This window comes from Chinchilla lanigera, unplaced genomic scaffold (genome assembly GCF_000276665.1).
Source record: "Chinchilla lanigera isolate Chin_1 unplaced genomic scaffold, ChiLan1.0 scaffold00029, whole genome shotgun sequence".
NCBI classification, from domain to species: Eukaryota; Metazoa; Chordata; class Mammalia; order Rodentia; family Chinchillidae; genus Chinchilla; species Chinchilla lanigera.
The window spans coordinates 2,787,913-2,811,009 of NW_004955430.1; the positions used below are offsets into that span (position 1 = coordinate 2,787,913).

A 23,097-nucleotide genomic window follows, 5' to 3' on the forward strand; every position below is an offset into this window, starting at 1 on the left:
AAGCAAATTAATAACCTGTATGTTGCTCCACCCCTGTGGGGGCAGGTTCTGGGAAATGGAGATCTGCAAGCCAAAACCTCAGGGGCCTCAGATAAGCAGGCCATGACCAATGTCCAGTGGACTTTGGTTGGGACAAAGGAAAGCAGATTCAGCTGGAGTTAGGTATTGCAGCCCCTTTCAAAAGGTCCAGGTTTCCCAGGCCCCGTGACTCCCACCCCCATACCAGTCTTCTTTTGTGTGCCCCAGCCCTATGGCGCTTGGTTGGAGGGTGGGGACAGGGTGGCAGGGATGACTAGGGCTAGAAGGCCATTCCATGTGGCCTGCTGAGGGGACCTTGGTAGCATCGTGGGATCACGCAGAGTGAAAGAGTCAAGAGGCCATATAGGTGTCTGAGGGGACCCAGGCAGAACGGAGAGGTGTGGACCAGGATTTCTTCTTCTCTTCTGGGTCCAAGACTGCTGTTTAGGCCCCACTAACCTTGCCACAGTTCTAGGTTCGACTCCAGCAGGGCCCCAAACCAGGTCTGCAACTTGACAATATACACCGAGGCACAGAGACACATATCCTGTGGCCTAAGTGTGATGCTAGGGGCTTGCTGGCAGGACAGCAAGGGACAGGAGCCAGGTACACAGAGCTGCTGCAGTGGTGGGTGTGCGCAGGTGGCCTGAGAGGGCAGGATGCCACCGTCATCTGCTGATTCAGCCACAGCAGGCCTGCTAGGCAGCTGCCCAAGGCCCTGTGTGGTGTTCCCAGTGGCTTTTTCTGTTTGCCTTTAATAAAGTCAAAGTGCTGCTTTTATAACAAATGGTAATAAACTGAACAAATATTAGGCTTCTGAATGCAGCTGACACGCATTCCCTGGCGGCTCTGGGATGGCCAGCTGCTGAGTCTGTGGACACATGTGGGTCAAGGTGAGTCATAGAAGTGTGGCCAAGTGCCAAGTCCTGGGTCAGGGAGGATGGCTCAGTGACACACCAGCCCTGAGGGGTCCAGCTGCTTGGCTATTTACACAGGGCCTTGGGGCAGTGTCCCGGCTCAGTCTTGCCGTCCTCAAGGCTGGCTTTTTATACTGGAGTGAGCCTATGGCTGCAAATAGGCTTTCCCCCTTTCCCCAGCACAGCTATGACTAGAAGCCTCACCTCTGCGCACGGCCATACTGCTCACACTTTTGGCCCTGGGGTACGAAGGGGGCCCAAAGGGAAGCATATCCCTTTTGCATCTGGGGGAAGTGTTTCTCCAAGGTCGCAGTGATCAAACCCAGGCTCTGTCCCCACAGGAGGTCTGCTCCCTTGGGGCACAGGGCATGGGCTTAGCCTGCAGTCAGAGCTATATAAGGAGGCCAGGCTAGCTGAGAATGTGGGAAAGAGCCTGGGCTGCCAGGTCCACTGCCCAGGGGATAGGAGGGGCTTCCCAATAGGCTTCAGCCTTATGCCAGGCACTGTAAGCCCAAGGCCTGCCAGTCCAGCCCCAGAAGCCTCCATCAGCCTGCCGACGGCCTTGAAGAGGGTCTGCCGAGAACCCCGTCTCCCTTGGCCCTGGTAGCATGGGGGTGGGGTGGGGCTCAACGGCTGTTTGCAAAACGAGACAGTAGCTCAGGAAAACTCAGAGAGCAGCCAAGACTGGCCTTGCCTTTGAGGGGTACGCAAACTGTTCAGAAGGCAGTGAGGGCTGGGGATGTAGCTCAGTGGCACAGCGCTTGTCCGGCAAGTGTAAGGTCCTCAGTTCAATTCCTAATACCTACCCCCCCAAAAAAAGGTGAGAACAAAGGTGAAGGGGGAGTGGGCTGTGAGGGCCAAGGTCCCACAAAGTCTTGGCGTCCTTGGGAGCACCTCAATGGCTTTTGTGGCAGGCAGGGGGAGGGGCACACCCCAGGCCTCCACGGACTTCACTCTGCGCAGCGTGGGCCCTTCACAGAACAGGCTCCAGCTCAACTCTTCTGTTGTTTACCAGGGGAAACTGAGGCTTGGAAAGAAGAGACCGGTCTGAAGCCAGAGTCAGTACCAGGTCTCCCCGTCCAAGGCTCTCTCTAGTATGTCTCAGGAGCCCTAAAAGCACTGCATTATCCCCAGGGGCCTTCCCAAAAGCCCAGGAAGGTTCAGGCATGTTTCTGCACCCCCCACCCTCTCCTCCCTCTCCTCAGCAGATACTGACCAACCAACACCCTCCCAAAGCCGAGGTCAACTGGGCATCTTCTTTATTGGTGTTTGCAAGGCGCTAGTGCCAAAGGGCCGGGGCAGTGGGGGAGGGGCGGCAGTCCCGGAGCCAGAGGCAGAAGGGCACATTGTGGCATAAAAAAAGAGTTCGTGGAAAAGGCTCTTGTGTCCAAGGGATCAGGGAGCCGAGACGAGCGGTGAGCACTTCTCAACCGAAGACGCTCTTGGCTGGTCCGGCTTTGGGCTTCTCAAAGACAGTCTCAGCACCTGTACGACTGCGGCTGAACACCGACGGGGCGGCCGAGCCAGCTTGCTCTGCGGGAAAAGCACGGGGAGAGTCAGGGCCTGGCCTAGCTTTCTCTGGAGGAGGCTCCTTGTGTTGGAAGCAGCCTCTCCTTAGCCCAGGCGCTCTGGACTCTCAGAAAAGGACCCTTTCTTGACCCTTTCTCCCCACCACTGGCAGACATCTGTGCCCCAAACCGCACCCTCAGCCGCAGCTGACGTGGACGACACTTACCACAATCCCGCATGACCTGGTAAGTCTTAGATTTGATTTCCTGGTTCTTGGTCAGGTTCCCTCGGGCCCCCTTCAGGTCCTCCTCCTTCACGGGGGGCCGCTTCTTCTTGATGGGGGCTTCAGGAGCGCCATCCTTGAAGTGCCCAGAATTCTGTCTTATGACCTGAGGCCTCGAGACAGAGACTGTTTCTCTACCTCTGTGTTTTGGCCAAGACCTTCTTCCCGGCTTACTGAGTTCAAGCCATTTGAGGCCCACTCCTCCCAAGGAGCCTTCTCCGCTACACCCCATCCCTTGCCCCTTGGTCTGTCCTGTCACCTGCCCTCCCCCAACGGACAGGGAGCTCTGGGGCAGTGTCCTGTAGCCGCACATGGGTCTGCCCACCCAGCCAGATTCAGAGTTGGGCACCACGGGCAAAGGGGAAGAAGGCCACCTCTGAGGCTGTGCAGCCCTCGGCAATCTGCTGAGTTCTGGAACCTGCTCACGGGGTGGCAAAGGGTCCCTTAGGGATTAACCTTCTCCCCCGCAAAACACCAGTATTTTTACTGTTAGCGTGTTTCTGGAAGGGAGAAGCAGACAGGCCAGACACCATAAAGTTAAATACAAACTTGGCACCTACCCCCAGAGCAGGCCGTGAGGACAGTCCTCCCCCTTAAGAGGCTGCTGCCTCTCCAGCGTTGGGACAGCCTGACTCAGTGCCTACCACACACCAGGCACCTAGGAGTCTGAATCTGTATTCTCTCCTAAGCCCTGGAGGCAGGTGCAGGGATTCCCTCCTTCACGCTGGGCTAGGCTCCTAGGGCAACCTCTCCAAAACTCAGAGACACACTGCTGGGGAAGATAGCTACGCGGACACAGAGCTGTGCACCTATAGGCATGTGTGCGTGTACACACACACACTCTGCATGGCCATAGAGGTCACAGCTACAAACGTCTACAACTCTCTCATACACATACAGAGATCTACAGAAGTGTCACAACACACCGCCCTGACCTGCCCACCACAGAATAACTGCAGTTAAGCTTAACAGGGACTTACGAAGGTAAGGCGGGACACAGGGTGTCCTGGCTGGTCACAGTGCTGCCTGTTTACACATGGTTCTAGGCTCAAGACAGCTGTCACAGATATGCAGGTCTCCTCCCCAATCCCTCTGGCTGCATGCCAGCCAGGGCTGGATTGCCTACCTGGGACATGGTGGGTGCTGGGTAAGCCGGCTCTCCGAGGGTGCCTCTTGAAGGCGGTAGCAGAGGGACGAGATCTGCGTGAAGCCTGGCTCTCTGGAGTTTATATATCCTGCTCTCGCCTGTCCCGGGAAGTCACTCCCCTCCTCCACCAGGCTCCCTGATGATTCAGGTCCACACAGCCACTGGCTTCAGAGTTTATTCTTGGAGATGAGAGGGGCAGCACCCTGGGGGGAGCAGACAGCTGGAGAGACCCCGTACCCTCGGGAACAGCTGCCAGGCACAGGTGCTGACAGGCTTGTGTTTATGAATGTGAGTGCTGGGATGTGAAAGTCTGCAGGGGCCCATCTTGGTGTAGAGGCTCTCTGAGGAAAAAGGGGGTCCTGAGCTGGTCAGATGCTCTAAGCTCATTTTCTCTTCTGCCTCTTTCTCTGGATCCCGGTGGGAAGAGACTTTGCAGCCCCCAAAGGCAGCAGGGCAGAAATTTCCTGTCTGCCCCTTAGAAGCCTTTGCTCAACAGACTCCAAGGAAGGGCTAGTGTTGGCTCCGAGGTGGACAGAATGAGGCTGAGGGGAGTCTGGGGAGCTGTTGCATCCAGGTTTTGCTGGTGTCTTTCTCCTCCATCTGGCGCTGGTGCAAGGTGTGCAGAGGGATGCAGCGAGGTGAAGGTAAGGGGCGCGGGAAGGACGGGAAGGGAGGACAGGCTCAAGGAGGGCTCTAAGGAGAGTCTCTGTCTGAGATGGGTCACTAGGGGGCGGGCCAACAAACAATTTAAGTGCCACAAGAGGGTTGGGGGCAGTGAACCACACTCCAGCTACTGAGCTATGGAAGGACAGGCCCAAGGGCCCTCCCAGGTCATGAGTGCTTTGTCATGTGTCTTTGTAGGGGAAGATTCCCCAGGGGCACATGGCAGGGTCCTAAGCCTGGGGGCCTGGCTCTTCCCATTAGATCAGCAGCTCATTTCTTCTTAGAAAAGACACAATCTTGCTATCCAAGCTGGCCTCCAACTCACAGTCCTCTCACCTCAGTCTCCCAAACGCTGGGGTTACAGGTGTGTATCACCATGCGTGGCAGCTCCTTTCCCATTTGTTATGGTGGTTATTTTTACCCTTGAAGGCTCCCAGCAGATGGAACCCAACCAGGCTCTGACATTTGGTTATCCCAAATGCCACTTCACTGCTGTCATACCTCAACTTCCACCCCAAGCCCCCCTCTGGTCCCAGGATGCCAGTGTGAGGACTGCCAGGCTGGGTGTGAGATAAATGCTGACACGGGGAATGCCTGGGATGTCAAGCAGGGCCAAGAGGCAGAGCACGCACAGCAGGCTGTTCGAGGGCGCCTCTACCAGAGGGGCCATCTGGGTGGTACTGAGGGTGCGGAACTGCCCCACAGCTGTTTCTGTTCAGCTCTGGGGCCTCGGGGAACAAAGAGGTGGGATATTCACTCCTCACATGCTACCTTCCAACACAACACTCCTCAGGAGGTAGACTGGCTTAGACTCATTACTGAGAAGTGGAAAGCACGACCATGTTTGGTTACTTTCTTTAGTAGATTTCAGCTCCACTGCTTCCACTGGGCAATGTAAGCTTCCTTCTTGCTCTGCTTCGGGGAAGAGCCTTTTACCTCTCTAGGGAAAAAAAAATTTTTTTTAACCCCACTACACCGTTCCAACTCTAACAAACCTACAACCAATGCCAAAATAAATAAATAAATAAATAAATAAAAGTTTCATTAAAAAAATAAAACCTATAATAAGCTGTCAAACTTTACTGTAAACCATTTTACAATGTAAGTACATCATCTTCCCTTTCATTTCAAAAATGCTTTTCTGTGACTCGTAACACCACTGGTTAAACACCTCCACGGGATGGCAGCTGAACTTGGCAGTTTTTGGCTCATGTGGTAGGTCTGACTTCTAATAAACTTCATGAAAAGAAAAATCAAATGTAAAACGACCAAACCAACCAGCCAACCAACCTACCCACCTATCCAGGATCTCAAGGTGCTCAAAGTAAGTCAGACTAGAAGTCCCTCACCAAAAGCAACACCCCTCACGGCTGCTAAAGTCTTGCAGGGTAAAACAGAGCTCTGCCTCTTAGCTGGCAGCATGGGAGCCTCTAAGAGCCGGCGTGATACCCTAGAAGGTGGCTGCTTTGTCAGGCTGGCAGGAAGCTCCCAGGCCACCTAACTTGGCTACAAAATGGCCAGCCAACTGCAGTCTGGGAGGTCCTGGGGCAACTTCCAGTGTGTCCCTGGGATGAAAGGGCTACTGCTGAAGGGCAGTCACAACTTGCATTTGAGGCTTTATACTTTACCTGAAGAAAGAGGTATGAGGTCCCACTAATTTATGACTCTGTTGCCAGAGAGGACACAAGTTCAAGTTTGAGGCAGGAGGCCACCAGCATGTTGAGGGTTAAGGGCCCGCAGACCCTTACACGGCACATCTTTAGCATGTGCAGATTGAGAAGCCACTCCCACTCCCACCCGTGATCTCACCACCAACCCCCCTTGCCACCCTCAATGTCCCATTGACAGTAAAAGGAAATAACAATAACCATCTCTTCCAGTTAGATGACAGTTCCTCCTCATCGGTTTATTAGTTACAAGAAACTTGTTCATGACCTTGACTTGCAAGCTTCCATCATGGGTGACCTGGTCAAAGTCCAGATTTGGACAAATCAGGTTAACAGCACATAATATCCATCAGTATCCCATCGCTTCTCAAGCATGGTGATGCCTGCCATTGGCCGGTGAAGGGCTGCACCTCATAAGGCACCTTGGAGCAAGCGGTAAGGAAACATCCCAGGGGAAGGACAGCTCAGGAAGTGTCCTGATCACAGCCCTGCCTCCACTTTCATGGGACAGTGAACTATAGATGAGGACCCAGCGACTACTGGAAGCTCTCCTGCAGCATGTGAATGTGTGTGCGCAAGTGGGTGCAGGTACGAACATATCCACACAAGGTAAGGCGGAACACACGCTGCCACACTGTCCAAGCCTGCGTTCCAGGAGGCCTCTGTGATCAGACTCTCTATCAGCCAACTCCACAGCTCCAGTCCTTTTTAAAAATCAGGATTCAGGGAAACCCAGCTCGCACTGCCTCTTTTGCCTTCCATATCTACTGCTCAGCAGGAGCTGGGATGAGCCTCGAGGTGAGTCATCTGAGGTCAACACAACTTGGCGCTTCCATTTTTCATAGACTGGAACTCCCCCACCTCTGTGACTGCTTTGAAAACCTTAGGAACTCAAGACTGACCATGCGGGCCTGGGTTTTAGAAAGGTGGCAAATGGCTCCACAGGTTACCCAACCACAGTGAGCGGGAGTGGGGAAGAAAGGAGAGGAGTCAATGATACCATTAGGGACAGATGGGCTCACCAGGGGTGCCAGTCCTGGTCTTCCCAAAGGGGACTCAGTGACCCCCACTGGAGAGGAGTGGGGGAAGACCACAGGTGTGGGATGGAAGGGGTAATGGAGTAAACAAGAGCAGGAGCCATACGGGACCCAAGATGGACCCTCTCCATGTCTCCTTCACTGCCAGTCTCTCCCCTCCTCTGGCCATGATGACCACGCTAGCAACTCCTACTGCATGGCTACAGTCCCCATCCTCAGGGGTGTCTGCATTCCTAGAGGAAGCTGGGCCAAGAGGGCCTTCCCAAGGTGTGCTCCTGTGTCCAGGACAGGCAGAATCAAGAGCAGCAGCTTGGCTCACCCACGCCACACATATTCAGACCCATGATGCTTAAGTAAAACCCCCAGGTTTAAAAAGAAGGCTGCACAGTGGCCTCCACCGCGCCTGTCCTCGCGCCACAGTGCAGCAGTGGGCTTTCCCGTTCCTGTACGTCCACGGCTGCCTGCTGGCTTACCAAACCCCGGGCAGCTCCACCACGCTGCTTCCACAGCACGAAGTGCTGGGCTCAGCCCCCTCCACATTCAGCAAACTCCCAGAGCCAGGGGCTTGTGGCTGAGGAGTAGGAGCCACCGTCCAAGCAGGGGATAGGGCCTAGAAGTATCTCTTGGTGCTGTGGATTTAGACAGGGAGCTCTCTCATCTCTGCCTGCCCTGCGAGTCCACTCACAGCTCTGGAGGGTGCAAAAAGAGACTCGCTTGGCCAGGCAGACGTTCTCCAGGCTGCTGCGCTAACGAGCGGATGACAGCAGGTGACAGGTACCAGGGAAGGCTGGTCCTGCAGGCTGCTGCAGTGGAGGCAAGGAACAAATACGAGAGCCTGGAGGTCTGGATTCCTCTTGACACACAAACTAACTCTAAGGGTCCTTTCTCAGAATTCACCAACACCTGTAACCTGTCTGCATTCCAGAAATAGATGCCAAAGAGCTTTGGACCAGCTGCCTCACGCTCAGGTCTGACCTTTACACAACCTCGGGCTTCTAGTTGCACATAAAGGTTGCTCACCTTCCCCTGAATCCTTTTTTTAAATTAAGGTCTCCCCCTGCATCTTCTCTTGTCTCACTGGTCATTACCTACCAATATTCCAAGTAAAAACTCCTCACTTCTTCCTCCCACCAGCTCAAACCCCATGAAAGGCAAACAAATCCATTTCTTTGGGGATTAAAAAGTTTTTAAATACAACAGTATGAAAATATAACTTAAAAATATAAAAGTCAAACAGTATATGGAAGACTTAAAAAAATCTATGTTTTGCTCATTAGTCCCGCAGGTATTTTGTAGGAATAAACATATACTCATAAAACAGTAACACTGTCACAGCTCATAAAACCGGCTCTAGAAATCAAGAGTTACAAAAGCCACTTTGAGTAAGAAAGCATTTCCGTTCCAACTTGGTCAATGAGTGACTTTTAGCCCCAAGCATGTCATGTGTCCACACTGCCTGCAGCCTCAGGGAGCTCTGTGAGTACCTGTGTTTTCTACCATGTCACCCAGTCAGACACAGGACAGGGGCTTTGAGGTCCCTCACAGCACTGTCCAGGACAACAACGAACAAACAAAGCTCTTGGCTTGCATATTTGGTCAGTGTTTGTAGTGCAACTGAGCGGGGGACCTCCAGCTGCCCACGGCCCACTTGGGCGCTGGTTCCTCTTCCCTCTGTTTAAGTCACAGTAGTCTGGGAGTGGGCGGAGAGTGGGCAGAGACAGCAGGAGGAGTGGAGGTAGAAGAGGAGAGGCAGAGAGAGGACGGGAGGGCTGACACTGTGGGGCGACCATCTGCTGACACAGCAGCTGGCTGGGCCTCAAACCTGTCACCCCCAGCACTGGAATGTGTCATACAGGCAGCCCAAAGCGGTGCTTCTTTTTCTTCCCAGGCTTGAGGGGGGTCAGTCTGCGGAGGTCCTCCTCCATGTCGGACTCCTCCATCTCGTCGTCAGCCGAGATCAGGATCTGAGGCAGAGGGGAAGCACGGCCTGAGACGCTGCCAGCAGCACCTTCTGCTTTTGCCCTCCCTACACCTGGGATGCTCCAGAAGTCCCTCCAGAAGGCTTATGCTTCTTTACATAAAAAGAAACCAGCACTGAGCCGATAGACTTCCTGTCTCTGCTGATGCCCCCCGCGCCCTCTTCTTCCAACCTCTAGCTGGACTCAAAGCCCATCAGTTAACTCAACAGGGACTTGCAGTGTAACGTTATCCTGGCAAAAAATTGTTCAATTTGACATGGAATCCAGAGTCCTGAAACTGCCTTAAATACAGTAATACAGCAAACCAAAAACCCTCCTTCAAAAGGAAAAGAAACTGTCCACGGGATACGCATAGGGCAGGGAGATTCAGAGGGACTGTTCCGTCACGCTGAAGAACTCTGTCACTGTTGAAGCCAAACAGGAATGTCTGTTTTTCTGAGCTCCTCGAACAAGCCACCATGCAGATGGGGCTTCATCCTGAGCACCAAGGAAAGACCAGCAAAACCTATACCAACTGGATGAGGCCCAGGCTCACCTGTGCAGGGGAACACGAACTCCTTCTGCCCCAGGAGCAGGGCAAACAGTCACCACTTCTCCCCTGGACTGGTCTCGAGGCAGTGATGGTGAGCCTTTCAGAAACTGAGTGCCCAAACTGCAACCTAAAACCCACTTATACATTTGCAAAGTCCAACCCTGCCCCTTTGTGCGCTGTTATCTGATACTCAGTTGCCAGGGCGACTTGGCTCATGTGCCACAGGTCCACCGTCACTGTGTTGAGGGCTTCTGGCTTCCAGTCTCGGTTGCCTGACTAAACTTTCACTAGCTCCCTACTGCCTGTCCAAGCATACCCCAGGAGCAAGACACCTTACCTATGTGGCTCAAACTTTGCTTGTACCTCCTTTTTTGTCATTCTGGCTTATACCGTGGAATAAATGCTGCCCTGGCCACAGTGAATTTCATATTACCCAGGCACCAAAACACGTGACTGAATGCTCACAAGCTGTTGTTTCTGTCTGTATTGCTGTTTTGTCGCTCACCAAACGTTCACCAAGCTCTGATGATGTGACAAGCCCTGTGCTGGATTCTAGGAACACATACCTAGAAAAGACACGGGCTTAAGCTCTGTCCTATTTATCTCTCAAAAATCCCTGCAGACAGGCCAGGGAACTCCCAGGGTGCTGCTTGAGCCTCAGTCTTTGAATGCACTGCTGTGTGATGAGCTCTCTGAGCATCCACCTTTACCTATTCACAAGTCTGCATGCCATGGTTCACGCATGTGCAGTGAGTGCTGCGGGCCGCCAGCATACAAATCCTTGCCTCTGCGCTGCTGCTCATGACCTCCATCCTTGCCTGCAGTCCATGCCTTTGAACTTGGGAATCTAGGATCTAAGGGGGAGACGAGGCCGCCCCTTCGAGGTCTGCCTACTCCTTTATCTTACAAGTTTCTGGGTGGCTGAGCCAACAGCTTCCCTTACTTGTTAGTGGAGGGCAGGGATTTAACACCCAATGCTTGAAGGTCAACTGCAAGGCCCATGAAGGTCTTTGCCAGCTTCCCTGGAACAAGACGGCTCCTGCTTTGCTGTCTTTCTGTCCGACAGTGGGACTGTGGGGGCAGGCCACCCTGCCCTGTGCTCTACCCTCTTGCCCTAGGAAGGCCCACCCAGCACCGGCATGGCCACTCGCTGGGCGGGAGCTGTGACCTGGCTGCTCGTCAGTGCAGCTCCTCTTCCCCCCGGCTGTACTGTGACTCAGCACGCAAGAGAAGACCAAACGCACCCGTGAGACAGAGACCCCCAGGGCCGGTGGTATGATGCCAGGCCTCAGACAGTCAGGAGACTCCTACCTCAGACTCAGACTCCTCGTGGGACGCAGCCCTTCGGTAGCGGACCTTGCTCCCATTCCTGGAGTCCTGGTTTGCTCCTCTCTCTTCCAGCTTAGCTTTCGTCTTCCCTTTTCTCATGAGGAAATTGTCTACTACCCAAAACATCAAAGCCTACGGAAGGACAAGTGCAGGTTACTGTGGAAGAAGCCATTCTCAAAGCAGAGCAGAGCGGTCCCACAACCACCCTCCCCCACGGCCACTCTGTGTCATAAAATTCGGAAGTAGAGAAAGAGAGACCTCATGTCCCCAACCCGCATTATCTTCTACAAACTTTGGGAAAAACTCCTCATCTCTATTTCCCCACTGCAGTTTTCTTATCAGAAAATGGGGTTTTTCTTATTCTAAGTGACTGGCAGCCTGTGTGACTCAGGAGCAAGGTCTCTGGACACCTACTCCATGCCATCTGTGTGGGCCCCTAACGGGTGGCCACACTGCCTCTGTGTGCCCAGATTCCTATAGCACTCCTCACTGTTTCCTACCTTTTAGCCACTGTGCTCACAAATCTCTTTCTGAGGTCTGCATGAGGAAAAAGGTCTGGGGCACGTTCAAAATGATCCCTATCTAGAATTAGGCGTCACACATGGGGAGGGATGCTTTGGTGGGAGAGCAACCGGCAGAGCGGGCAGGACAGAATTCCCAGGAGCCTTCATCTTGTACAGGGGCCCTGAGTGGGGGCCTGCCTTTTAAGGAAGAAATCCTGCCATTTCCAGGGCAGAAGTGGGGAGATGATAACTGGTTACACAGAAAGACCTGCAGGCTACACAACAAGTTTTTTTGTCAGACCCCAAACTTTGAACAGGACCGTGGAGACCAGGGCCCAAACCAGGTAAAACAAAACATGATACTGACATTGACAAAGAAGGGGACGATCAGCATGACAATGGCCAGTTTCAGGTCTGGGTTTTCAATAGGATTCAGTAGGGCCACCTGTGAAGAGAGCAGAGGAAGTGAGGAGGAAGCCACAGGGACAGTGCCCAGGAAGCCTTGGGAAGCTCTAGGCTAAGACCCCCCCCCCAACAACCTGACAAGAACAGCCCTAATACCAGCCCTGTGCCAAGTGTGGCCCCGCACGTCTGACTATTAATGTGGGAAACCCCCGGAGGCTGATAACACTTTGAGCAGCTGGACTTGCTAAGTGCAGTGGGCTTACAACCACTGAGCCAGAGCCATGCCGTGCCCACGGTGACCTGAAAGCCTAAGCTGGAGGGAACTGTGGGCTTTGGGGACTAGAGGAGTAACTCAGCGGCCACTCATTAGTGACATCAGCAGCAAGGACATCTTCTAGCAGAAATCCAGCACCCGAACCACCCTTGTAAGACAACAGCTCTAAAATGCCTTGGCTTATTTAAAAAAAAAAAAAAAAAGTCTAGTCACAGATAAAACCAAACGGAGGCCAAGACTGGAGACACATGTTCTGGAAGATTTCGCGGGGGTGAGCAGTGGAGGCTGATGTATGCGGCGTTAGGGTCAGACGGCAAAGGCCAGGCTGAGGACAACTATGAACTCACGGGACTGCATGCTGGTGGTCACGGGCTAGGAAAGTTACTGCAGCCCCAAATGGCTCAATTAAATAATTGGCAAAGGCGGCTATGTCTTCCAAACATAAAGAAATGACAGTTGCAAGGTCTGAAGCCTAACCAGTTCATGAGCAACCTACAGGCAGAGCCTGCATTTTCATGAGGTTTATACATCCCAGGATTAATTTCGAGTGGACACTTACGTAAGTGAAATGGATGGACGCCAAGTAAAAGAATGTCAAGGTAAGGCTCTGTAAGTAGCTGCCATATCAGACCAAATCCAGGCTCCACTCATGGAGTTAAAACAAAAATCAAATTGGGTTTCCCACGGGGCTGCAGTGTGTGGGTGATAGGAGGAAGTACTGTTTGCTTAGCTTCACAGGGAGCTGCGGCGGCAGGGACAAGAGGCAAACCTTTTTCCACTGAAGGATGAGGAGTACGATGAAGACAACAGACTTTTCAAAGATCATAATCACGATGTAAAGGGCACACTGCCCAACCCAGGCACCACACTGCAGAGGGTCTCCTGCAAGGACAGGTGGGTGCTTTGTCACACAGGCCTGCGCATGCAAGTGAGACCACACCCCCACCCAACTCCCCCCCACCCAGATCCTTGTGCGCCCTCATACCCCAGCCACACCCCAGAGCCCTGTCTCTAAACATATTTAAAGAGCCCCCTGAAGCCCTGAAAACCACCTCATTCCTAACAGGCAAATGCAGTGTTTTAAATAAAATCAGAATTCCTAATTTGGACATACCAGAATCATCCTTCTTTCAAGAGCTTCTAAGAATTAAAAGGCACTAAAGTTAGTAAGTGCTCATTGCTGGGACTCAGAAAGGCTGGCTCTCTGTCCCCTGGCAGCAGAAGCTGTGTGAAGCAAGACTGCTATTATTATCCGTTGTTGATTTTTCCAGTGACTGTGCTATCCTTCCTCAGATGAGTGATTTACAAAGGCAGTAACGGACCTCCTTGTTCATTTCCCACCTTCAACCTCCTGCCCCTTATGCTACTTCCTGGCTGCTCTCACCCTTGACAGCAGAGATCTCTTCTGGCAGGAAGCCCCGTACGTCTGGTACGGGCAACCCTAAATACCCTGGCTAGGGACAAGGAAAAGCCCTTGAGGCAGGAGGTGGGAGTGATGGGCTGGGGCCTGCAGCAGTCGCAGACGCCCCACCCCCGCCCAGTGATCCCATCAGTTACTATACTGGGGAAACTAAAGGGGCACCAGTCCAGGGTACTCTGCTCCCGGAGCACCCCCAGAATGCTTCACGAAGGACTCAGTGCAGGGCAGCGGACTGGCCCCTCAGTGGATTGAGCTCAACGTGCAGAACCCAGTGATGGGCCCCGGGAGGCACACAGGCCTCCGCAGAGTGGGAGACCAGAGAGTAGCCCACCACGGGGGCCACTGGGGGTGCCCCCGAGGCTCTGTCAGAGCTGTCTGAACACTGTCAGAATGGAGGAGGGTGGAGAGTAGCATTTCAGGAGGAAAGGGCTCCAATCCAGGCAGTGAGAAGAGAATTCACCCTGAAGAGAAATCTCCAGCTCCTAATTTGATTCCACCATTTCCATGGAGGTCCTGTCCAGGTCCCTGTCCCACGGGCCCACGGGGGTACCTGGGCCTGGCAGTGGACACAGCGGAAGCACAGGGAACGCCTTCAGGCAGTCGTAATGGACAACTCACCAGGCTGTTCCCTTTTCTGGGAAACGCAGGGAGAAGGGTGGCAGAAAGCACGCAGAAACATCAGCTGCCTCATCTGAGGTCTTCCCATCTACTTTCACCTCTGAGGTAGGGCACTCCAGCCAGAAATCATTTCAGAAGTACACCCCTCCTTGTGGGGTTGTTAATGGATTCTGCAATGCTTGCTGTGAACCACCTGACCTTACTGAGAAAAGTTCCCCAAAGGAGACGAAACTATTTGCTTAATTAAGCAAAACTGGGGACAGCCAGAGAGGAACCGTCTCTGGGGACCCACGTGCCTGAAAACTCAGCAACATGGGCAGCACCACTTATTTACTATCAAACCACCCACCTGCTCAGTGTGCTCCCTCCACCTGATCTTAGACTGATGAAAGAAAGTACTTTTCCTCCCGTGTGCCTCGCTTCTGAGGTTCTGGTGCACAACTGAGCTGCCTCTACCTTTGGTTTTAACTAAAACAAAGTTTAACTAAAATAAAATTCAAAACCACAGTGTAAAAAGGAAAAAAGCACCTGTAATCTGGCTCCAGCACATCCTCTCCTAGGGACCCAGCCCTCATATCGCCACCGTGGGAATGAACACATGCGCTTCTTTCTGAAGCCAGCTGTGGTCACTGCGCCCTGCCTTTTACTGGACAACCTCGGGTACATGGGTGTTTGAAGTTTGCAGAAATAGGGCCCAAATGGAGAGAACAAGTTCCTGCTGTGGGGCTCCTGGAAAGGGGCCTTTGAGTAGAGGTGGGCAGCAAAGCCCATGCAGCACTGACCCTCATTTTCAGGGAGAGGGTGGCCCAGTCATCAGACTACAGCCACCTCAGACTGGGCAAGTGCAGCCTATTTCCCAAATCCTATGTACTTTCTTCTAGGGAGCACGCAAGCTACCCAGAAAATACATTCCTCTTCTTCACTTACAATAGGAGACAGCTATGGGTCTTGGTGGTTTCTGGCTTAAAGGCACAGACAGGCTCACTGGTGTCTCAGGCAGAATAATGGTCCACATGTGAATCCCCAGAACCCGTGAATATGGGATGTTACTAAGCACAGGAGCAATAATGGCTGGCAACAGGATTAAGACTGCGGATCAGCTGACTTTAAGACAGAGACTGTCTCTGAGCATCCACGTGCACCTAATGAAATTACAAGGACATTGTAAGGCGGAAAGCAGCAAAGGTCGGAGGAGCAAGGTCGGAGCAGTGCGATGTGAGACCTGACCTGTGGTGGCTGGCTCTGAAGGCAGAGGCGGCCACGAGCCAAGGCACACAGACAGTCTCTAGGGCTGGGAAAGAGCAACAGAACCATCTCCTCTATCACCTCCAGAAGGATGTGGCCCTGCTGTCACCCCGATTTTAGTCCAAGAGAACTATGCTAGACTTCTAAAGGAAAGAACTGTAATTAATTTGTTTTATTCCCTAAATCTGTGTTCATTTGTTACAGCAGTGACAGAAAATACAAACTGACAGTGAGGAGACAGTCTGGGGAGGGAGACTTGTGATGGTCCTTGACAAAGGACAGGGATCTCTGGAAAGAACCTACGCCTGCTTGAAGACTCTGCTTCCCAAGGCTACTGACTGGGAGAAGGCAAAGCCAGGCCAAGTGGCACAAACACAACCATTGCCTCCTTCCTGCTGATTTACTCCTGGGACTGTAGACAACACGTTTGGGAACAGAAGTGCTGCAGTGCTTGGTGTATTAGGTCCAGACCTGACCTTCACCCCAGGTAACTGAGCAGCACACAGCTGACTGGGATCCACCTTAGCTCCAGCTGGTTATAGTTGAGTCAAATGCCCTCATCCAGATGTAGTTGAGTTTAGAGTCCTGTGGGGAGTGGCTGAGTCCTGTGGGGAGCAGCTGTAGCTGGAGATCAATCACAGGTGAGGAATGCCCAAGGTGAGCCAGGTGAACAAGCCCTGAGAACACAGAGGGCCCAAGGCAATCCAGGCAAACAGGTTGCTAAGCAGAGGGGCATCACATGACATCAACCTGCTGCGTGTATAAATAAACATACTGTGTTTTGTTTTTTTTTTTTCTGTAACGCATTGTGGTTGAGCAGTCCTTTTTCTCCCATCAGGAGAGGAGGCTCCACCTAACCTCAGCTTTTTATATACATATGTATTTTTTGTCTTTTTGTGACAGGGTCTCACTCTGCAGTTTAGGCTGGCCTTGAGCTCACTTTGTAGCCCAGGCTGGTCTCAAACTTGCAACGATCCTCCTGCCTCAGCCTCCTCAGTGCGGGGATTACAGATGTGTGCCACCACACCCCAGTTTAGCTTTCTATATTCTAACTTTTGTCTTTATTTCTTCAGCCTCTACCATCCTTCACCCCAAGAGCTACACTGGACAGGGCAGAGTCCTGTTGTCTGGTTGGTTATGGTTGACTTGAGAGCTCTGCTTTCCGAAGGGATCTCAACAGCAAAGGAGTAGTGGTTATGAGCAGTGTGGAGAGGCGGTTGGACGATTTAGGCTCCTGGTACAGAGGACATAAGCCCTTCAGCCACATGCTGGCTGGGTATACTTTGTGAATCACCTAATTTCTCTAGGTACCTACTCTATAGACGAGGATGTTGCTGCCTTGGTTCACACATGCTGGGGTCCATTTCCAGCCTGCAAGCTCAGGGGCAGATGACTCGAAGAGCTTCAGAAGCCTTCCCTGGAGGCCAGGAGGCACAGGCTGTGTGCTGGACACTATCTTAAGTCAGTGACTCATCAGGCATCAAGTAACAGAGCTAAGAAAAGCCCTCTCGCAAGCTCATCTCCCCTCAATGGAGACAATTATGTACTTAAAGTTTCTAGAAATATCCAAGGCACTTGGCTAGCTTCACAAATCAGCTCCCTGTTTAATCTGTCAGTCCCTTGAGGATCTTCAGCCACCTAGAAGTGAGTGGTCCTTGGGCTCAGAGCAGTGAGCTCTTTTGGGAAGCGTGATCAGGAAAGGGGAGTGGAACCCAGACTTCTATCTACACTTCTTCCTCTGGTCCTGTGTGCCCTCTCATGGCAAAGGCTCCGGCTCCTGCCTGCAGACAGCAGGGACCAGCTGGGAAGGTGGGAAAGAGCTGACCCCTCAGCCCTACCCTCAAACCCCAGAGGGCAGCTTGCTGAGGCCACATCCAGCTGTTTCTTGTGCTTGAAGCCAGCAGAACGGCAGGTTGCTCTTGAAGCTCTATCTGAAGGGGTCTGATGAGATGGGCCAGCATACACAGATCACCTATTTCAAGCCTCGGAGTGAGGATGGACTTTGTGCTGCTGGTAACTGGTGCACCCAGAAGCCAGGTTGGGAGGGGAGCGAGTCAGCAGTGGGAGGAAGCAAGGTATTCTGACTTCAGAGAGAAGGCACCATCTAGTCTTGCCTGTGTGGGCTCCCCTCTGCCGGTAGAATGGCCTGGCAATAGGACAAGCACAGATACGTGTCAGAAGGAGGGGCAGGACTTCCACCTCCCAAGGGAATGTTGTTGCATCTCTCCAACATGCTGGGTGAGTTCTATGGGACGCCTGGAAGAATGAGGTGGCCTTGCAACCCAGCAAGTAGAACTGCCAGTGCTCCCCAGTAGGAAAGGCAAACGTTCAGCCCCTCCAAGTCCAGAGTGTTTTCCGGCTCCCACTACTTTCTCTGACACAAGGCGAGAGCTTTGGCAGTGAAGCAGGTACCCTCACCCACAGGGGGTAGCATCCAGGCCCCAGAAATAGTCCCTTCCTCTCGGAAACAACCCAAATACCCATCAACTGAGGAATGGATAAAAAAGATGTGGTATTTCTCTACAATGGAGTATTACTCAGCTCTAAAAAAAGATAAACTCAAGGCTTTTGTAGGTAAATGGATGCAACTAGAGACCATACTCATAAGTGAAATAAATCGGACCCACATGTGTAAACATCATATTGTCTCCCTGGTGTAGGAACCTGAAAGAATAAGTAAAACTCAAAACGTACAATAGATGATAGGAAAGGGAAAGAAATTGCTCAAAGGAAGGAAGGACTGGGATTAGGGAAAGAAAAAAGAAAGAAGGCAAAATATACATACATATGAATAGCTGCAATAACTGTATTGCTGATGTCTGATGGTATATTAAAAGGAACAATTAATGCTTAAAATTTTTTATGTTCTGGCCAATTTTGCATGCTTGTGTCTGGTAATCTGAGCAACTAATTTGAAGACAACAACATGCAATGGAACAACCATGGTGAATTCCTATCATCTTGTCTACTGAAACTCTGTATTATCTCTGATGTTTTACCTAATAATTTTTTTATTCTCTTTAATGGTTTGAACAATCTTCCATTCTTACGTCTTGTTTTTGAGCAATGTAGTTGAAGATAACAATACGTAATATAAAAACCACTGTTAATTCCTATCATTTTGTCTTGAAACCCTGCATCACTTTTAATGTTCTTGCTTTGTTTCATTTATGTTTGTGATGTTGGTATGCTGCTGTTGTTTTTCTTTTTTTTTCTCATTTATGACTCTCTTAAAAAAAAAAAAAAAAAAGAAATAGCCCCTTGCACCATGGAGAAGAGACAGCTACCAGCTTCCAAACCTCCCCGCTCCGCCCCATGTCCACCGTATGTTACCATATTCGCCAAAGCGCAGGGACTCCCACTGCTGCCACTCCACCAGGACGCTGACAGCACGCACACCTATGTAGATGAGCAGCATGCCCACGGTGGCATCCAGGAGAAAGTTGATGAGGTACCTATGAGGAAAGGGGCAAACATCACCAGCTATGCCCTCAGGGCAGTGCTCACCAAGGGCAGAGGTGAAGACGGATGTAGATGCAGTCTGAGAAGCTAACTGGCCCAGCACGTCGTCTGGCCTTGCGCTAGGGGCCTTACAGGAGCCAGGCAGGAGACTGCAGAGGTTGTGGCTCTCAATTCCCAACAGTGTGCTCATACTCAGCAAGTTGAGGGGGGTAAGGCAGGAGAAGGACAGAGAAACTTTAAAAACCTCAAGCATTTCTACCAGGCCAAGATTCCAAGGAAGACAGAGTACCTGGAAACAGCCAAGAAAACCAACAGCAAAACAGAACTTAACTGACCAGAAAAAAATCTGTCTGGTAATGATGTGTACTCCCCGATAGTCCGGCCACACAAGGCCCTGAAACAGTGCTGCTGCCCCAGGAAAGTCCAGGCAAATGCTCTCAGAGTTTCTTAGACAAAGAGGGCAGGTGTCGGGAGCGGCTGAGCTGGAGATCGTTCACACGTGCGGAGCCCAGAGTACGGAGTGCCCGAGGTGAACAGGTGTTCAAGCCCTGAGAACACCGGGTATGAGAGGCGAGCTAGTTCTTAGGAAGAGGGGTTTCACCTGACACCAACCTCCCGTGTGTCTAAATAAACCCACTGCAGGTGTCGAGCAGCTCTCCCATCTGGGGACAGGGCTCCACCTGATCTCAGCTCTTTGTATCTTGTCTTCATTTCTTCATCCTCCACCGGTTGCCCCCCTCCGACCCCAGGGAAGTTCGAGACTGCGCTGGATGCTGCAGGCAGCCCTGAGAATCCCTCACATCCCTGTCTGCAGTCATTGCAAGCCATGCTTCTGCACTAAGGAAAGCTTTACTCCCTGGGGAAAAGGCCAGAGGCCTGGGGGAAGGAGGAGGGCCGTAGGCATGTCATCTGCAGACCACACATCCTGCTAAGGTCTGTTCCCACCTGTCTCACGCAAAATCTTGGCTCTCATCAAGGCAAGGCCCTTTTCCCACCTGCTCTCCATTGAGGGCCCTGCACCCAGGTCCAGCTGGGCACTGCTGACCACAGGCCCCAGCTCTCTATGGCACAATGGGACACAAGGCTGGCACTGACTCTCTGACACCACATGGCTTGAAATCCCTGCTGATAAGCTCCAGGATACCATGGGACCTGGCTGTGGGGAGCTTCTGGGCTGCTCTTCCCCAGCCAGCGCTTCTGTGATGTACACAGCACTCCAGTGCCAAAGGAAGCATGCTGCGTTCAGTCTCCAGGAACCAGAAAACCAGCATGGAGAGGGGAGGGGGACAGTGATTTCACAGCCTGCCCTTCCTCTTCAAAGTCACAAGGGGTCACTCTCAGACCAGGGACGGCGAGAGGAGCACAGGCTTCCAAGGGAATTTCCTCCTTGGCCTAACGCCAAGCGCTCTGCTCACATCTTCACATCTAATTACTGCCCAGCGCCCCTCACATCTGAGACCCAGTCTAAAAATCACCAGGAATAAAGACCAAGTTCTACATTCTCCTCAACACAGGGAAGACGGGCAGGCAGCAGGGTATCATGCAGGCCTTGAGCCAAGAACACTCGACTCTAGTCCAGTTTTACCACTCCAGAACTGCATGAATTTAAGGAGTGCAACCTCTTTGTGCCTCAACTCTCCAGCTGGAAAGTGGAGATCATCAAAGCTTCTACAGAGCAAGGCTGCTCTGTGGATAAAAGAAGGCCGGAGATGAAGGAGGCCAGCTTCTATCGCCACTCCACCTGCTAAGAGCAGAACCACTTGGGCACTACTAGCAAGGAGGACAAGATTTATGGCCAGATGAAGGCCTCAGACAGATGCTCTGGGGCTGTGAAAGCGTTCTGCACTGGAAGGAAGAAAAACCCCTGCTCTTGAAGTCAAAGAGGTAAATGACAGTCAACGATAGTTTGACCATGAGTGGCTGATACCACAGAGAAGCTCCCCCACCCCATATTCTGTTCTGGAACAGAGACACTCTTGAAGGGCTTTGTCCTGTCCTGCCAAGGGTGGCTGGGAGGCTGGTAAATGCATATGCATGGGGCAACTGTCAAGGCCCCGAGCATCAGCTGAAGCTGTGTGGGATGAGCTCTCAAGGGAACACAGGACAAATGGAGTTCCTCCCCAAACTGTGGAGGCGGAACTGGTGGCAGAACGCAAGGCAAGCCCAATCTCAATGGAGGGCGGACCATGTCTGCACTTAAATCTGGGCCACTTACAGCGAACAAGGGTCCTCTTCAGTGAGATCTGCTAGGTACACATTTGCAAAGTGGATGAACAGCATCCCTATGGCTTGTTTGGAAGTGTCTAAAAACCTGCACAAAATAGAAATGGCACTTGTTATCAGTCTGGACAAGAGGGTAATATCCAAATTGAAGAAAATGAGCAGATCAGAGATTAACCAGACCGGCCTTGAGACAGAGCTTGAAAACCATTCCCTAAATAAGGAGAGGGAGAAGGCAGAGAGGGGTCAGCAAAGAAGAGCATGTGTAAGACTCGGAGAGCCCTGGATCTAGGTCTTCACCAGGTCCCTCCCTAGTGCTGAGGTGGAAGTCGCCTAGTTAGAAGCCAAATACCCAGATCTGAGAAAACCACTGAGCAGGGAAAATAAAAACAAGAATTATCAACATTTGGCAGTAATGTCTTTAAGAACACGTATAAGCTTAAAATTTCATGAAAGGCTGTTGTCACAGTGACCTATCGAGGTTTCCTCCGAAGACAACAGGGGGTGTTTCGTGTGGGCAAGAGCAAACCAAGCAGCCCGCAAAGCAGCTTCCTGTGGACAGCAGCTGTCCCAAGGGGCTGGCAGCATCCTTCCAAGTGACTGAATGTTTTGGAGTTTTGTCCTCTGAACCTACTTGTAAAGCTTTACCACCTTATTACCAAAAATTTGTGAAAAAATTGCCACTGCAGCATCATCCTTCAGGAAACAGAAAGGCTTGATTATCTATCTAATGAATAACACTTGGTCTCTGCCCGTTTCTTGACACAGAGCTCCTAAACCCTTTGTAATTTCTTTAGTGTCAGGGGTGCTAGAGCAACTTTTGTCCTGATAGTTGGTTTCTGAGCCCAGTTCCTATTACTGAACTCCTAATCCTTTGGAATGTCAGGAGTGATGGCATCCTTTGTTTTAATGAGGTGATGTTTAGTGGCTCCTCCACAGCGACAGGATGGACGAGGTCACCAGAGAGACTGACTATGACCAGAAGCCCCTCCCTCTCAACACCATCCTCCAGCGACAGAGGGGCTTGGGTCTGAGTTAACAGTCAGTCATGGCTACGTGATAAAGCCGCCACACAAATCCTTAAACTACGCATGCTGGAGAGCTTTGGGGCTGGTGCCCAAATCCACACACATGGAGGATGGTGCACCCTAAATCCAAGGTACAGAAGGTCCCAGACTCAGACACCTTCCAGACCTTTTCCTCCGTATCTCTCCATCTGGCTGTGCATCTTTATCCTTTAAAAGAAACCAGTAAATGGACATAATGCTTCTCTGAGTTTTATGGACTGCTCTAGCGAAGTACTGAATGGAGGAGGGGGATGTATACACCCCCTACTTTGTGGGAGCTGGTCAGAAGTGTGCGTTCCCTGAGGACCCACTACTCACGATGAGCATGGGAAGTGGAAGGGCAGGCTTGTGGCACTGAGTCCTCCAGCTTTGGTGTCTCTGCTAACTCAGGTAGTTCGGGTCAGAACTGAGTTTAATTATGAGACACTCAAGTAGTGGTATCTGGATTTTGAGAAACTGGTTAGTATAGGAGAAAAAACCCACACATTTTGTGTCAGGAGGACTGTGAATACGAAAATAGTTTTCCTTCATACTAGCACTAAGTAAAACCAGTTTTGGACAAAGAAGCATTTGTACGGTGTACTGTGGTTGATAATCTCCAAATCTGGATTCTTTTTTGCTTACACATATATACTACAGAATCCAAGAATTTAAATACAATCTAAAAACAGGGAGACAGAGACAAAGAAGCCTGCAGCAGAAAATGATATATTTGTATTATTTTCTATCTTCTGAAATTAGAAGGAGTGTGATCACAAAATAATGCTAGGGGTCAAAAGTAATCTGGAAATTACAAGTGCTT

The 23,097-nt window shown here is 51.6% G+C and overlaps 2 protein-coding genes across 3 annotated transcripts in view; both read right to left on the bottom strand.

Annotated features, from left to right (window-relative positions):
- Nucleotides 1-2,177: 2,177 nt before the first annotated feature.
- On the bottom strand, nucleotides 2,178-5,968 carry Mustn1 (musculoskeletal, embryonic nuclear protein 1). The gene is made up of 3 exons (XM_005387355.2): nucleotides 3,854-5,968; nucleotides 2,671-2,803; nucleotides 2,178-2,468 (listed from the first exon to the last, which is right to left on the bottom strand). The coding sequence occupies exons 1-3, from the start codon at nucleotides 3,860-3,862 to the stop codon at nucleotides 2,362-2,364; spliced, it is 249 nt and encodes an 82-aa protein (XP_005387412.1). The 5' UTR covers nucleotides 3,863-5,968; the 3' UTR covers nucleotides 2,178-2,361.
- A 443-nt stretch (nucleotides 5,969-6,411) lies between these two features.
- Nucleotides 6,412-23,097, bottom strand: part of Tmem110 (transmembrane protein 110) — a 54,296-nt gene continuing 37,610 nt past the window's right edge. For both annotated transcript variants that reach the window (XM_005387356.2, XM_005387357.2), the window contains 6 exons: nucleotides 21,224-21,319; nucleotides 18,880-19,001; nucleotides 13,033-13,145; nucleotides 11,952-12,029; nucleotides 11,064-11,213; nucleotides 6,412-9,205 (listed from right to left, as the gene is read on the bottom strand). In XM_005387356.2, the coding sequence (XP_005387413.1) occupies nucleotides 9,089-9,205; nucleotides 11,064-11,213; nucleotides 11,952-12,029; nucleotides 13,033-13,145; nucleotides 18,880-19,001; nucleotides 21,224-21,319 (676 nt within the window). In that variant the 3' untranslated portion in view covers nucleotides 6,412-9,088. The remainder of the gene's footprint in view (nucleotides 9,206-11,063; nucleotides 11,214-11,951; nucleotides 12,030-13,032; nucleotides 13,146-18,879; nucleotides 19,002-21,223; nucleotides 21,320-23,097) is intronic.

What these genes read in the sequence shown, in the direction of transcription:
- Mustn1 (XM_005387355.2), bottom strand. An exon ending in CCAGGTCATGCGGGATTGTG is followed by an intron (nt 2,469 to 2,670) that starts GTAAGTGTCGTC and finishes CTTTTCCCGCAG; the next exon opens with AGCAAGCTGGCTCGGCCGCC.